Genomic DNA, 17,895 nt, shown 5'->3' on the forward strand with positions numbered 1-17,895 from the left:
CTTAGTCCAGAATTTCCAGGCGCAATCTCTGTTATGGATTAGAGACCGAGTAGAGTTGGAGAGCCAAGGGGAACACTGTGATTTGACTCTGACGGTTCTGAAAGGGGCAAGGGAGTTCAGAATGTTTAGAAAGATGAAGCTGAATTGAAGGACAGCTTCATCTAGAGGTAGGGAAGCGAGGAAAGACCAGTCAAAAGCAGAAAGAGAATTACTGAATGTGTTCGGGTTGAGGTAAGTTAGCATTCAGCACTCTTTAAATTTATGAGGTCTACAGAGGTGCAGGGAGAATCTTTGTACACATATAGGGGAGTGGTCACTGATTGAGTCTGGCAGAGATTCAGGCTGGTGATAGAGGTCAGGCTTAGAGACAAGTATCCAATCCAAGATAGAGCAGGTCTTTGTAGGTTTATGAAGATAATTGGGTGAAGGCATAAGTTGGGTGTATCAATATAGATTTATGCTGGTGGTGGGAAAGTTACAGATGAGGGTGAGCCAACTGATGTTAAGATCACCTAATATTTATTTATTTATTTATTTCCAGTTTGATAACCGGGGAAGTCCACTGGGCCCGAAAGCCCGTTTTCAGTGGAGGCCTGGGGAGAAAAGCTCCATGATAATACATTACATACAAAAACACAGCAGAAAAGCTCTAAACTAATACATTACACACAAAAACACACTCTGTTCTAATAGCATAATAATTTAACAATTTCCAAATAAGAATGATGTACATTGGGCACTATACATAAGGAAATGATATATTAATGCAACTGTAATGTTAGTAAAGTAGGAAAGGAAAAGGAAATTGTAGATAGAGTTTGAATGCAAGAGCAGGGAAGCATGAGAGAAATGAAGAAGAAGCAAAGAAATTAAAGGGGCGGTGTCCAAAAGAGGATAGAAAAAGAACAGATAAACTAGTGTTCATTTTGTGATTGAGTCCAGGAGAACACCTTGAGAAAAAGGCAAAAGATTTGAAGGTGAGAGTAAGCATACAAGTGGGCAGTGGGATGAGAGCAGTTGAAGGAAAATAAAGGGTTTAATCAGGGAGGAAGGAGGAGATAATGAAGAAGAGAGTGGGGAGCTAAGGCGAGTGTCAGAAAAAGGGGGAACTGGATGGGGGGGTGGAACTAGGATATGTTGAGATCTAGGTAGGAAGTATACAATTACATTTCCAATTTTGGAAGAGGTGAGAATGGAGAAGAGATTTAAAGTGTTCATAGTTTGTAGTGGCTCTTAGAAGGGGAGGAAGTGAGTTCCATTTTTTTGCTGTAGTATAGGAAATTAGGAGCTGGCCAGGGGTCGTTTCGGTTTGTATACTGAAATAAGATTTTGGTGGCTAGATCTTAGGGGCCTTGGAGGAGTGTATATGGTTAAGATATTAGATAATGCTGGGCAAGCAGTGGGTTTAAAGATTAGTTTGTGTGCAGTAGTAAGTTGGAGGAAATTGAGTTGATTAGGGAGTTCTAGCCATTGAAGACTATGGAGGCAGATGCAGTGGTGTGTAGAATGAGCGGAGTTAGTAGCGAATTTGGCAATTTTGTAGTAGCAACTTTCAAGTTTTGAGGAGATAGAAGTGGAGAGATTGGATAGAAGAGGAGCACCATACAGTAGAGAAGGGAGAAGGAAGGTAGTGGCGAGAGTTTGTCTTGAAGATGGAGTAAGAAAGTTTGCATTTCTATAAAGCATACCGAGCTTCTGATGAGTTTTCTTTATGTTGAGTTGAATATGATTATTAAATTTCAGGTGTTCATCAATGGTTACTCCGAGTAATTTAGCACTAACAACTTCTATTGAGGACTGGGAGAGGCTGGAAATGATGAAGGATGACTTATCAAGAGTCAGAGCTTTTGAGGGGGAGAAGAGAATGATGTGGGATTTATTGGCATTGAGGGAAAGATGATTTTGAAGCATCCAATTTTCTATGGTTGTGAAGGCCAATTGGGTTTTGGCTTGGAGCTCGGGAAGGCTAGGGGCAGAGCAGATAACAGTGGAGTCGTCTGCGTATTGTACTATTTGAGCAAGAGGAATGGAAGAGTGGAGATCATTAATAAAGATGTTAAAGAGCAGAGGCCCGAGAATAGAACCCTGAGGGACTCCGGTAGGGGTTGGTAGGAAGTTTGAGGTACCAGTATTCCATTTCACAGCTTGGGATCTATCAGAGAGATAACTTCTGAACCAAGAAAGAGAGTTGTGGGAGAGATTGAGGTTAGAGAGGTGGTTGAGAAGGAGAGTGTGGGATATAGTGTCGAAGGCCTTAGAAAGGTCAAGAAGAACAGTGGAGACAATATTTCCAGAGTCACGGGCTTGGTTGACAATTTCTAGGAAGGAAAGAAGAGCAGTTATGGTCCTGTGGCCAGGCCGAAACCCATGTTGTGTAGGAGTGAGGAGATGGTTATTGAGAAGGTAGGGCATGAGTTGCTGGTGTATACATTTTCAAGAATTTTTGAAATTGGGGAAAGAATTGCTATTGGGCGGAAGTTAGAGATGGTGTTATTTTTGCCTCCTTTATGGAGGGGCAGAATGTGGGCAGCTCTCCAAAGTTTGGGAACGTAAGATTCTCGGATGGATCTACTGATGAGAATGCTGATAGGTATGGCGATGCCATTTGCTGCGAGCTTGAGAAAGAGTGATGGGATGTTGTCAGGGGCATTGGAGCATGGTTTGAGTTTGAGAAGAAGTTGTTTGATACTGGTGGTAGACACGGGATGTAGAATGAAAGTGGGAGGGGGGTTATGAGAGTTGGAGTGAGGGATGGGTGTGGAAGGATGCATTGGGTTAGGGGTAGGGGTGGAAGTGGAGAAGGATTTAGTCAGTTCAGCTATTGAGCCAGTAAAAAAGGAGTTAAAGAGAGTTGCGATTTCAGTGTCAGTCTTATTAATGTCTGGACAGGGATTGGATTTTGTACCTGGATGTAAGAGTGAATTGATGGAATTCCAGAATTTTTTGGGATTATTTGTGAGGGTAGATTGAAGTTTGCGTAGTAAGATTTCTTATCCTTCATAATAAGTTTTTAGCAAGATTGGAGTTGCTTAAATTGCAGTAAAGAGGCTGAGTTTTATTATTGTTGTATAGTTTCCAAGTTTTGTCCCTTTGTCGCATTAGAGTTTTGGTGTCTTTAGTTAGCCAAGGGGCAGAGTTGAACTTTATCCTTTTTGTATGGGGAGGGGCTTGGGAATCTAGGACTTTAAGGAAGGTAGTATTGAAGAGTTCTAGGGCTTCATCTAGGGGAAGAGTGTTTAGTGAATCCCAGTTTGTTAGTTTAAGGGTTTCTGAAAATACTGAAGGATTAAAATTAGTTAGGTTGTGAGAGTGGGCATATTGTTGTTGGTGTGGGAGCTGTTGGGTTTTTCGGTTAATAAAGGCTGGGAGATGATCACTTAATGAGTCTGGTAAGGTACCCGAGTTGGAGATATTGTTAGGGTGGCTGACTAGAATCCAGTCCAAGATGGACCCTGGAGGGTTAGTTTTGTTAGGTCTGGTAATGTTGTTTATTAGTTGAGTAAAATTATAAAGATTGATAGACTGAAGGAGAGTATTGTTATTAATTGTATTCCAATCAATATTTACATCACCTAGAATGAAAGTCTCCTGTTTAATATTGTTTGAGGCCCAACACAGAATATTCTCTAGGGTGGAGAAGTTGTCTCCAGGAGGGATATAGATGGTTATAATACAGACGCTTTTGAAGTTGTTTATTTTGAGGATTCCTATGACTAGTTCTGCATTATATATTATTATTAATATTATATATTATTATAATATTATTGTTTTATTATGTATATTGTCAGACAACCATTGTATGATTTCTTCTAATAAGACTATGTTCTCTCCAGGGGGTATACAGATGGCAACTATGGTAAATGTTTTGAGATTGAGTCTGCAGTTGGCCATAATGAGTTCAGCTGGGTGAAAGGTGGGGGGATGGTTAATTGGAGGAGATATGGATAGGAGGTAAGAGTACATAATGGCAACACCTACACCTTTTTTGTATCGTCTGTCTAGGCATAGAAAGTTGTAACTGGGGGGGGGGGATTTTGTCTATATTATGTGGTTTGAGCCATGTTTCCGATCGACTATGTTGGGGGAGTGTTGAGCTATCCAGGTGCAGAATTCAGTTATCTTAAGAATGCTATGGATGCTGAATGAATAGAAGGAAAGATGCTTGAGACTAGGTTTAGGTACCTGCTGAAGTGTTTGTGAGCTATTAGTAGGACTTGAGGATTTAGAGTGTGGGCCAGGGTTTGAGTGAATGTCAAGTGAAGTGAGTTGAAGGAGGTTTATTGGGAGGAAGAGAAGTGATGTATAGGGGTAGGGAGAGTGAAATTTCTGTTTAATTCTGTGGAATGAGGGGAATTATGGAGACAGTTTGATTTTGGGAAGATTGAATTCGGTACAGAAGAGTGAGGGTGAAAAGGAAGAGGTATAGTGGCTGTTGGTGTCAATTATGTTATGAGAGGAGGTAGGAGTAGAGGGGATTAGGTTTAGCTGTGTGTGGTAGGAAGGGAGGTAGTTTAGGAGAAGAAAGGATAAGAAGAGAGGGAGGAACATACTGGAGGGTGAGGAGAATATGAAAGGGGTAGATGTTAGATAGAGGGAAAGTGTATGATAACAGTAAGCTAAAGGAGGGGTTATGAGAGTAGTGAGTAAGGGTGGGAGGAGTTAGGTGCAGTGAATAGAGAGGTGGGAGGGGTTATTTTAAGAGGGATAGGATATGATTGGTTAGGGAGTGCAGGAAGTTGGTAATCAGGGAGGGTAGGGTTAAGATGAGTAGTTACAAAGGTAATTGATGTGGGGGTGGGTGGGAATGGGGGCAGGGTAGGGGAGCAGAGTGAGCCTGAGTGAAGCGAGGCGAACGGAGCAGGCAGAAACCTTGAGGCAGCTTTCCAGACCACAATAGAAATGATGAGGTTGCAATGTGTGCCTCAAGACAATGGAGCAGTTAAGAGTAGGCCGTTTCTTGAGGTAAGAAACTTGTGTAGGTAATAACAACCTAGCACATGCTGCTTTATTAGTTCTGTACAGTTTTGCAGCTCTTGGCACTAGCAGTTGCTAAAAAGAGAGAAGAATGGAGGGAGAAAGTTCAGGGGAAAGGTAAGGGAGTCCAACACTATTTGTCTGCGCTAGTGAACATGCCACTAGTCAAATAAGCGCTAAAATATTTCACTACAGAAACTTGCCTAGTACACCAGGAAGATTACTGAAAGTAACAGTCTCCTTGCAGGTTTGATGAACTCTTGTATTTCTTGTCGTGAGGAAGCTACAAAGGGGAGTCATGTATCTATAGTAGTAAAGAAATCATTTTGTGTTTCTCATCTTGTAATCAAAGATTTGGCTTCTATGTCCAAGGAAGTCATTGTTTCACTGCATTTCTCCCTCATCAGACCAGTCACTGAGTACAATGCCCCTTTTGGTATGTACCTGACCAGGCAGATGCAACAACTGGACCATCCACAGTGGTTCCTCACAAAAAGGATACAGGGTATAAACAACATGTCCTACATGGATCGCCTCAAAGCCTATCCCTGTACTCAGTTTCCTACAGACTGTTGAGGGGCGATCTATACTTGGCATTCAAGACATCCTTTAATACTGCTCTGATGGACCTTCTGCTTATCCACAAAACAAATATCACAAACACCCAATGTAAGGACTTAATGTTTGCTTGTGACATAAACAGAACATGTTAGAGGGACTGGTGTGTGTCCTACAAAAAACTCCTTCTTTGGAACAGGCTTTTCTCCAATATGAAACAGAGTTCTCCCATAAACCAATTCAAGTGAAATATTGATCTGTGTACAGGGAATCAGAAATTCACCCCTGGTCTAGCATGTACATCAGTAATCGGCACAACCTGTAAATGCTTGACCACCCAAACCCTAGCCTACATATACCTGCTAGAAGTCCCTAAACTTATCTAATAGAATTAGGATGCATGGCTAGGCTTAAAAAAGGCCTCTGTAGTTATTGGGCTAGTACACACTTATTTACCTATGAGCACGGATCTCTTAGTCCTAAATTTATTATTCACATACTGTATTCATAGTGTTGCAGGATAGCATAAAATTAGACATCTCTGAAATGGATTTAGATTACTAGTAGCATTCTTAATATTTGCTTTTGAATTACTATTATTATTTTAAAAAAAATAAAATAAATAAAGCCAGTAAAGGCTTTGCTAGATCTATGTATGGATTCAGAACAAAATTTAGTTGCTATTTAAGACACCCTGCTATAATATAAAGTCAGCAATAAAAACAATTTGCAGAAAGAGGGCCAATACATATGGCTAACATTTTTTTTGGATGACATTAAAATTCATTATCTGGGATCACTTGGCATTCTGTTCTTATATAACATTCTATTGCTATGCAGAATGACTTTGCTGACTAAACAAGATTTTCATTGTCAGCAGTGGACTGATGACCTACAAGTGAATGCCTGAATATAAGGGGAACTAAATGCATTGTATACACACTAAGTAGGACTACCTGCATCACCTAATTTACAACTGTATTACTTTAATGGTAACAGAATATTACTTCTGCATGCATAACCCTGCATGACTAACTTATTATGGGTTCATTGTAGGGTTACTATTTGCATAGCTGTGTACTTTTTTGCAGAGACAAACTGATATGCATATACTACATAAAAGCTTTAGGTAATGTCCTTATTGTGCCTTTTAGATAGGTGAGGTATGACATACAGCAGCATGCTACATGAACAGTTTCACTGAGAAAGACATAGGTTTATAGATTAGTACTAGACTAACTGCCCCTGTGGGCCATTTTGAGCCTAACCGATTACCCGATTTGAGAATTGAACCCTGCACCTTGTGTCTGTAAAGTGAACACCTTAACCATTATGCCAACCCCCCCACACACACACATAGCCTACCTCACTCAGGCTGACTATATCAGCGGATAATGTGTTAATGTGAGAACAGGCCAACCAATGTTGTTGCTGGACATGGATGCATACTCCAGGCAGAAAGTCATCAGTGGAATTAGTAACACAAACAGGAGAATAAAGAGGATGCAATCTCAATGGCCACTGACTGAACGGAAGCACCAACACCCACACATTTTGACAAGGATGAAGAATGCCTGGCATTATGATGGGTTGATGGTGCAGCTGACCTTATCCTTAGTTCTAGCTTAGATGTTTGGGTCCATATAAGGAACTCCAGTGATTGTGTGTCCATTTCATACAGGAGAGTACTGAGCATATTTTATATATACCACATAACTGTCTAAAATCTGCATTCCATCCACCACAGTATCACAAGAAACTGCTACAACTGACTGCATGCTGTTTATGATGTTCACAGTATTCCACAGATTGAGAATGTTGTTAAGCCAGGTTTGCGTCTCACAAGTATCTGAGCACAGACAAATATAAATCTTCGGGATAAAATTAATATAAGATAAAATAAATGTGAACAAATCTATATTCTTACCCTCCAGCTCCTTAGTCTCCCTTGTTCACTCACTGCCTTACTTCCATTAATTTCTCTCCAAATATACCATAAGCCTGCTTTTCTCTCACTTCATATTGCAATTCCTGTTTGGATTATACTAACTTACCTTTAACTTCTCTATAAACTGACTAAATTTTATCTGTTAAATCATTATCATATAACTTGTATCCATTCTTAACCAATTATTTCAAATTATGTCTGGTTTCTTATAATTAAACTGTTTGTTTTTATGTATTATTTTTAAAGAATGTAAATTATTGTTCTTAAAATATTTTGTAATACTTTGGAGCTTTTCTCCCTGGCCTCCTAACCAGTCGGTCTTTCCTGCTAATCAAATACAACTAAATAAAATAAAGCCTTGATTGCATCCTGGGCAACCCTTGTTCAGCAAACAGTACTGGCTATGGAGAGACTGGGCAGGGGTAGACAGGAGTGAGTGTCCACTGTGATGGGGACTGACCGCACACTGTTAATGGTGCTACAGGAGTTCAGGGGCACTGCTTGTAGCACGCAGACTATTGTGTCCATAATATGGAGAGGTACAGTGCTAAGATGGGGGGTTGTGCATGTGAGATAGCATGTGTACACCTGACAACAGCTGTCATTCAACAGATAAGTGGCTAAGGGGGAGGGGATAGGAAAATCTACAGGGTCTTCAGACTAACCCACTCCCTAACATCTGACACTCATCTCAATCAGGGAACAGATGGGCTAGAAGGCTTTCACCCAGTGAGGGGAACACATTAGCCAATTGGGTGTAAAAATGGGAGCTAATTCTGTACTATCTCTCTCGCTCTCTCAAACACAAACACACACATATATGTGTGTATATAAATATATACACCTCTGTAACATGCTCCACTGTATAGCAATGTGGATGCATGCGCTTCACATTAATTGGAGGGACAGCACTAACTTGAACAGCAGCATGACAATCCTTCTAGTGGTTTGTTAAGCATGTGTAGGACACTGATCTGTTGATAACATTATCTAGCAGCAGTTATCCATGTATTATATGCATTTCCCCACTGCACACATGGCTTATATGCACAGAAGGAGTCTGTGGATTTCTTAGATGCTGATAAATTCCTTGTCTAGGTGAGAGGACAGGGAACCGAAGTACTGAGCAGTGCTAGAATATTGTACACGCGTACACACACAGACACACACACACACACACATGGACTCATGGTATACTTCTCAACAGGACTAGGTAGAGACTACAGTTTCTGTATGCTGCTGGAGAACAAGTGGACCACTGGAATCCTAGGAATCATTAGTATTCCAAAGGACTGGCTCACCTTGTGACTGCATTTCTTCTCAAAGGATTTGGGTACCTGGGAACACACACAAACACAGTGCATAGCAGCAATCTCAGATAATGTTAGTACATTTAACAGCAACATCTTCCCAGTAGCTCCAGAAAAAGAACATAACAATTTCATGGGGCAATCCTACATATCCTGTACAGCTACAAGGTACCCAGTAGGAAAGCATTGAAATATATAGTCAAAATTTTAAATGTTTTGTTTTGAAGCCTTTTATGCCTGACCTGTAATCGTGCATCTCCTTCAATGTTAGTGCTGCTGAGAAGTGGAATTGTACACACAAGCTGAACCTCACCCTAACATTTCGCAGTTTATGTACATGCATGTATGCATGTATACATGTGTGTGTGTGTGTGTGTGTGTGTGTGTGTGTGTGTGTGTGTGTGTATATATATATATATATATATATATATATATATATATATATATATATATATATATCTATATATGGGTCTACCTGAGATGGTTGACAAGCCATTTGATCGACACTCATTTGGTCAACAGTCCATTTGGTCGACAGGCAGAATTGTCCCCCCCTCCCCAATGTTGTGTGACCCTGGAGTTCATATATATAGTTAGGGGGGTGTGGGGGGCACAGCCCCCCCACATTGGGGGGGGTGTGGGGGGTGAAGCCCCCCCACATAAAACTGCTTGTATATATATAAATATGTGTGTGTGTGTACATATATATATATATATATATATATATATATGTGTGTGTGTGTGTGTCTGTGTGTGTGTGTGCAGCTACAGTTTGCTCACACATATACTAAAGGACAAGCCATTGTGATCTGTTTTTACAACATTAAAAAAATATTACCACAGCTATTATGTGAGCTTTGTGCAAATGAACAATTTATCCTAACAATAAACACTGACAAAGGGGTATGGAGTACAAATATTCTTATTTATCACCACTACATCCACATCATCTAACATTTTTTACCTCTGTACCTGCCACAGACTCAAAAAAATATGCACTCAAACCCCCAAAAAGTAATTATACCCACATATAGCAAAGGTCTAGAGATGATGTTTAACAAAGTTACAATGAAAACTTAAAAAAAGTAATAAAGGAGGATCACAATCCTCCATGTGAAGATGACATTATAGGCAAAATTAATATGAATTTAAAAAGCTACACTATATAAGATAAAGGTGTAACTAATCTACAAAACTAAAGTAATTCTACCAAAACTACTTCAACTATTAAAACTAATAAAATAAGTTACAATTTGTATCAGAACTTAGAAGAAAACCACCCATGAGACACCCCATTCTTAAAAAAAGACAATTATCCTGCCTGCAAACCTATTCAGCAGACAACATGGACAGGTGCCATATCCTAATGAACTGAATGGGAAACAGAACTTAAAACTGAAAAAAAAAACTGGATAACTGGAATATATGGTGGGCTGCTTCAGTGCTAAATGAAGAGAGTACAGAATGCATTGTTACTAATTAGAAAGCGTGTTTCCTAAACCTAAACTACAAGGGAATGTAATAATTCTACAAAATGGCAATACCACAGCTCTCAAAACTTGTGTAAAATATTCAGGATCAAGAGCAATACTGAGCCCAGTCAAATAATTTGAAAATTACAAAACAGACGAGAGATGTTTCTTTGATGCGTTTCATCTATACAATTTAATTATTTTTATTATTATTACTGTTTATAATCAAATGGAAAATGTAGAAAAAACTGTTTGTCATCACAACTTTTATCAAATGCAAATAACTTTAGAATGAAAATGGCAGCAGACCCATTTGGGCATGAACATAGAAAGCTGTAGCAAATGAAATAAACTCAACATTCTAGCATCATACATCAAGAGAGCTTTCTTTTGCAGCTAAAAAAAAAAAGATCATTGCTTTATTTTACTTTACATTTGCTAACTGGGTTGCTGGGTTGGTCCAAGAACTTTTTTCAGCTATGCAGCAGGCCGTAGCTGTTACACGTAAGTGGTACAAAGTTAAAATATGCTTATTATATTGTAGCTTTCGAGATGCATTACAAAGCGTTAAATGGTTACATAGCTTGACAGTTGTAAACATAAGTGAAATAAAATTTACAAAAACTCTTACAAAAAAAAGTGAAGAAAACTCTTCTAAAGTCCTAGACGTTTTTTGCATTACGATAAAACCGAGAAAGCATTAGTTTTTGAAGTTTTTAAAGTTTTGCATTGTATGTACTTTGATACGTCACAACAGACTTCACACATTATTATACACACATGTGATATAATCATAGAGAAATTACATATTTGTAAACATTCGATACATATTTATATGTTTACATCTATAATATATTTACAAATAGCCTGTGCATACAGAGGGGGGGAGGTTATAATTTAGGGCAGCATGTCTGACTGCACTGTTAGCTGACATATATTAGTTTGTGCCAGTTATCAATTCTCTCTATAACACTTGACATCTGTCTGTTTCATTTTATTTTATTTTACATTTGTTGTCTGGGTTAGTCCGTCTGAGCTGATATCCCTTTTTCTGCGGAGGCTCCACATGTTAATAGTGAATGGCCTAAGTTTTGTTTAGAAGATGCACTGTTTAGAGATATCTTAGCTCAGGAAGATATAGTAAGTAAGGGTAATGGACGTGTGATGAGAGTAAGTATATGGTTAGATTGACTGAAGAGTGAGGATACATAGATAAGGTGGTGATACAGGTAACAGATATACAGGAATTAACACTGGAAAGTAACAGGCAAGTGTGCTGTACCAGGATAGGAAGACATTACGGAGGGTGAGTACAGTGGCAGGTCCACTGACATTTCAGGTATTCTTTTGTTGCAGATTTACATTCTTTAACTTTGCTGAGGGTCGTAATTTCCAGTGGAAGTTTATTCCAAGATTTGGCTGGATTATAGCTATAGTGGTTGCAGCCAGTTTTGTTCTTAGGTTTATGGATTTGTAGTAGGTTTTGGCCTGAGTTTCTGAGAGTCCTAGAAGGAGTGTAGAAGGAGATTAGAGAAGATAGGTTGTGGAAGTATGGTGGCTGATATAATATAGAATGGATAATTAGAAGCTGGGAGCTGAGAAGCTGATGGGGAAATTGAAGCCAGTTACATTTTTTTAATGAGAGACAGTGGGGAAATTTATAATTTAGGTATGCTGCAAATCTGGCCACTTTGTTATAGGTAGATTCTTACTTAGGAGTGATGTGTTGAGGTTTATGAGGATTTGGGAGCTGTATAATAGGTAGTAGATAACCATGGGAGAGTGATGAGTTTTATTTATTTATTTTTTTCTGAAGTTAGTGTAACAGATTTCAAGTATCTCATTGTTCTGATAGTGTTAGATTGACTGAAAAACTCCACTGGAGCCAGGTCTGTTGAATCTCTCTGTCATTACCTATAGCATTTTTCTTCAACAGAGGTTAACAAGGTTACATATATAGCAAAGTAATAGTTTTTCTTGGCCTTATTTAAAGAAAATCATTAAGATCAGTGCAGGGGGTGACTGTAACACTACAAAAGTAATTTGCACGGCACAATGCAACAAATGTGATTCGTTTTATGCGGGAAAGACTATAAATTAACTTAAGTGTAGGATTTCATGTCATCTGGCAGAAATGTGCTCTGGTTGTAAAAACAATGCACTAGCGAAACACCTTTATCTAAATAGAAGAGACACAGGTTTTAAGTTCCAGATACTGGATCTCATAAACATGGGTGGGTCTTGAAAGTGATATTCTGAATGTACTAGAAAAATGTGAACTCATATGGCAATTAAACCTGAACTCTTTCAGAAAGCATGGACTAAATTACTAGTGTTCACTTAAAAGTGTACTGGAACTTAGAAAATTACCACACTGTTTATAGGACTAATTTTATTTTATTGTTCCAGTAGCCTTATTTAAGTATTGATTTTAGTGTTATTTTATATGGAGTGTTCACTACCTTTATAAGGGTACTATTTTTTTACTGTCCCACACTGGCCAGCACTAAGTTGATGTACTTTTCCTGGTTTAACTTACTCATTAAATGTACATATAAGGTTGTATTCTTGTTTTAATTTTGATTTACTGTATAAGTTTGTATTACTGTTCTAATTTTGATTTACTGTTTTAATATGCATACTGGTTAGTTTTAGCAAGATATTTTGTAGATATATATTTTTAGCATTCTTGTACACAGACCTGAAGATGTCTAGAGGGACAAAAGGGCTGTTAACAATAATTTATGGACATTGATTACATTTCGAACAATGTATGTTTTCTGGATGCCAAAAATATAATTTTTTTTGATTGTCAAATGGTCTAATGTTTGAATATTTCTAACCATGTATTATAACGTCCTTCATAAATTCACAGACTTTAATAATAATCTGTTTAATAAGAACTACTACATCATTATTCATTTTATTTAAATTTTATTTAAAGTGCATAAGGTTTAAATTATTAGGACATTTAGTAAGTAGGGCAGTACCAGCTCGAATATCCCACTGATAAGGCTGGGGGAAGGGATTTGAATCTGTTAACATGTATACCAAAACACTTTGTTTTACAACTAAATAAGCCACTCCCATACCTGATAATAGGTATATTAGTCAGAAAGTTTGGGATAAAACTGTTATTCTGTTTATTTTTTATTTTGTTTGGATCACTTGTCCATGTGCTTAATAAAGGATTTTTGACTGGAAACAGACTGTCTACCCTGCTTGGATTACTTCTAAATACCTAATAGAGTTAATAATTCTGTATAATTTTAAGAATATTTCAAAATAAGTTTTTATTTTTCAATTTAGGACTTTTTTAAGTTCACTATTTCTACTACCATTTTCTGATATTTTTTCTGCTTTTTAATATACAGAGATTAACTAGACAAACAGGAATTTAAAAACTTCTATACAGAGAAGTTTCTTACACTGTTTTGAAATTTAACTTTTTCTGCCTTTAGGGTTGATCAAACAAACTGAGCTGCAGCATGCAGAACCCTCTATATAACGGTGGTGTAAGCCTTTGTCCCCAGAATAAAATAGAAGATGTATAATTCTGCTACCCTACAGTTAGCTGAGTATAGAATAGATGAGTTAAAATTCTGTTACCAAATACTGAACGCCTTGTTTACTTTCTCTATAGGAAATCACTACCAGCACTGCTTGTATGTGCATAGTAGCAGTGATTCAGTATGCATGGACATTTCAGTGAAAGTTATGGTTTTAGGTTGTCATTTCTGGTTTAAAGGTTCATACAATTTAAACTTCATAAAGTATTACAGTTACTTGGGACAGAGGCAGACGTGGAGCTTTGGCCTCATCATCATCTTCTGTATCTAGTCATACATTTCTGTTCCTGTTTACAATGCAATTTACCTAGGTTGTGCTTGGCAAATAGTCTAATGTGACAAGTGCACTACTCCGGGAAACAAACAATAGAAATAAATAAATAAATAATTCATTATGCAACTATATTCCTCTTCCCACCCTGATAAAATAGCTCTCATGGAAAGCACAGTAACTTTGTGCAATCACTAAGATGTTCATATTGCGCAAGCAATGTGTTTTTCAATTACCACTTAAAACAGCTAAGCTACTGTACTGTTATTTTTTATTATTTTATTTTAGGTAGACATATCAGACACAAGGACCCATTTTCAGCTCTGACTTAATTAAGAAGTAAAACTAGCAACATGTGTAGAAGTCATACAGTGGAACAATACAGGCTAACGCTAAAATCACAGCACATTGACAATGAAATAAATGATTCATTGTTGGCTTCATTCCAAAATTTGTCAACCTTCCTCTGACACTGTTTCCTCAGCATGTTATGAACTGTAAGTTCATCAGGATATACAAGCATAACAGTGGTATAAAAAGTCAATTCTCCCTCATTTTGCATTGATAAAGCAGTTGTAGTGTGACCACAACTTCTCCTCTGATGCTTTAGGTTCACTTACACAAGGTGGCAGAATGTAGAAGCTCTTACCTTTCCTTTCTCCTCATTCATCATCTGGAGTTCTTGTTCACTGAGCCATGTCTCAACTTCTGATACATCGAAGTAGTACTGCTCCACCTGATACATGGCATCCAGCCACTGCTGCCGTTTGTCAGTCTGTACCCTTAAAGTATCCCACATTTCTCGCAGTTTATCCAGGTTTATTCGAACTAAATCTGCTTCTGGACTCCTTATACTTGCAATAATCTCTGCCCTCTCCAAGACATCATCCATACGTCCCTTACGGCCTAGAATTTCTCGCTGGAGGCCCTGAGAAAATAGGCATACCATATTAATGAAATGTTTTCTTAACCTGTTCCACACTGTTGTAAAGGAAATCCTTTTAAAAAAATGAAGTGCTGGCTAGCAAAAGCATTTTCCACATAACTGTGATTTCTTGAAATAAATTATGGCACAACTATCATAGCATGCTTTTAGTAACATCAACCTTCAAATAAACATCTCTGCAATGTAATGGACTAATTCAACCTGCCTGCAACAATGGCATTGGCAACTACAGCAATGTCTGTTACTGTTGCACACAGTTTAACCAAGATAATATTATATGGCAATATACATAAGGTGTAATGTAATGTAAACTGGACACAGAGAAAGTGATGTATATAAATGTGTTCCTCATACTGTCTGTATGTAAATACTTCACATGTAATTTCAACATCTTATTATGAAAACCTCTGTACAATAGTCTCATGTTGACTTTTTCAAATATTTTGTAAAACAGTTCAATTAACCTTAGTAAAAAAGTGTTTTTTAAGTTGTTTTTTCCAGTTATTGTCATAAAACTGTCTTTTGGAGCTTTTCTCTCATGGCATCTGCTGAAAAAAGGATTCTATCTCAGTTGGACTTTCCCTGATAAACAAAGATAAAAAAAAATATATACAAGATATAAATAAATAAACGAATATGTTGGTTGAAATGCACACAATTTGTAACTACAAACACATGGTAATTAACAAATGCGTTATGCCTATGGCAATAAAGTCAAAACTTTAACACATTGCAGAGTTTTCAAGGCATCCCTAGTTGTCAGTTGAAGCACTACATCAACAATGCATGTGTGTAGAAGATGAAATACATTTATACTGATAGTTATGACTCTTCATAAAGGAAGAAATCAGATGTATGGACATCCAAATGTAGGGTAAAAACACACATGGAAAAATACAGACCTTTCTCAACTACCTGCAAAGCAGGCACACTACAGCACTACAGATCAAAGACTGGTAGACAGAGTCTAATGAAGATGGCAATGCTAATGAAAAAACAGAGTTCTTACTGAAAGAAAGTCAGTTATATTCAGGAAGTGAACTATAATGGACTTCTTGATAATGTACATTTTTTATACAGAAGGCATTCACTGATTTGAATCATGAACCATTAATGAACAAACTGAATAGAAGGAAAAAATGAAAAGTGTTTATCTAGCACTGTGGTTTAAAAGATGGTTAAGTGAAAGAGAAGACATTCTGAATGAAGACCACCGAACAGCGCAGAACCGGAAACTTACCATTTTCCTCACTGTAATGCGATCTCTGAGTTGGTATATTTATTTATCAGGGGGTATGGGAAGTGCAGGAGCACTTGTCCTACAAAAACATAATTTTTTCATTTTTTTATTATTAAGTTTTTGAAGTTTCACAACTTTGATCTTATGGTCTTGGCTGATTAAATTTCGAAGTTTTGAAACTTTGAGCTTCTGAAATATACATATATATATATATATATATATATATGTATATATGTATATATATATATATATATATATATATATATATATATATATATACACACACACATATATAGGGTGCAGGAGCACTTGTCCTTCTACAAAAACACATTTTTTTAATTTTATTTTTTTTACTAAGTTTTTGAAGTTTCAAAACTTCGATCTTATGGTCTCGGCTGATTAAATTTCAAAGTTTTGAAACTTTGAGCTTCTGAAATATATATATATATATATATATATATATATATATATATATATATGTGTGTGTGTGTGTGTGTGTGTGTGTGTGTGTGTGTGTCTGTATGTGTGTGCAAGATAATGAAAACAAAAGATACTTGCTGTGATTCTTGAAGTATAAGTCCACTATGCTTAGCAGCAGGGATACATAACAGTTGTGCATTAGTAAATGTATGCTGCAATCACATGGAATATAATGTAAAGGAGATACACCATCATAAACATGGGAATGTAAATGAAACAAAGTCAGATGTATATAAAAGTGCATGACAGCTTCTAAAATACTGCATGATCAAATAGAAATAATGTAGGAGCTGTGTGCTAATCGTTCATAGGCGTAATATGACAATGTGACTGTGCAGTCATTCAGTTGTATAACCCTGCAGAAGTGCTGTATAGCTCAGCTGATGTTCAAAATGCTGTGCAATCATTAAGACAATCAATGTCCTTATTTCAGATGAAAATGGCAGTGTTTCATTTTTTTTGACAGACTAACAAGTAAATGATAGTTTCAGAGTGGTCACAAATGCAAAGTACATGATCTCTGACATGTCATGGAAATAAAGGTGTCCATCCATTGTCTCTTCATCCCAACTATGGGAATCAAATTACACTGCAATTTTCTCTCACAGATATCACAATTGTGATGCAGTTCTTAACTAAATGTGAATTATGTACTATAGTGTATACTAATACTAAGAAACATGGTGAAATCCATAGACCCCTTCTCAGTTTGTCAGGGGGTACTGTGGTGCATTGTGCCATTAGCTGCATGTGGCTGCATCTGTCTTTCAACTGAAATCAGTGGACCTCAGGAAATCATGGGCATAAAAATAAATGGTTACCATTTGATAAATTCACATATCATTTGTAATGCTAATGGAATAATCAAATCCATGCATCATTGTGCCATTGGGCATAATCACCTCTTGAGCCTTTCCGCCATTTCTGCCAGGCGTTCACTAAAGAACTACACTATTACACCTAATAGCAAATGGTACCATATATCATTAATGTATCATTTCTATGAGAGATACAATGAAATGCATATCATGTGATGAGAAGGCAGGATGCAGAAGCAGTCATGTGTTATAGACTCATGAGCTATAAACTTGCAACACATCACAACAAAACTCACAACTCAGTGGTCA

At 37.4% G+C, this 17,895-nt stretch overlaps 1 protein-coding gene across 1 annotated transcript in view; it reads right to left on the bottom strand.

Annotated features, from left to right (window-relative positions):
- The window catches only part of LOC122794071 (spectrin beta chain, non-erythrocytic 4-like), a 1,992,331-nt gene that overhangs the window by 1,635,079 nt on the left and 339,357 nt on the right, over nt 1-17,895 (bottom strand). The window contains exon 5 of the mRNA XM_044062212.1: nt 14,752-15,030. Within this exon, the coding sequence (XP_043918147.1) occupies nt 14,752-15,030 (279 nt within the window). The remainder of the gene's footprint in view (nt 1-14,751; nt 15,031-17,895) is intronic.

Source organism: Protopterus annectens, chromosome 1.part0 (genome assembly GCF_019279795.1).
Source record: "Protopterus annectens isolate FY-2018-M chromosome 1.part0, PAN1.0, whole genome shotgun sequence".
NCBI lineage: Eukaryota > Metazoa > Chordata > Ceratodontiformes > Protopteridae > Protopterus > Protopterus annectens.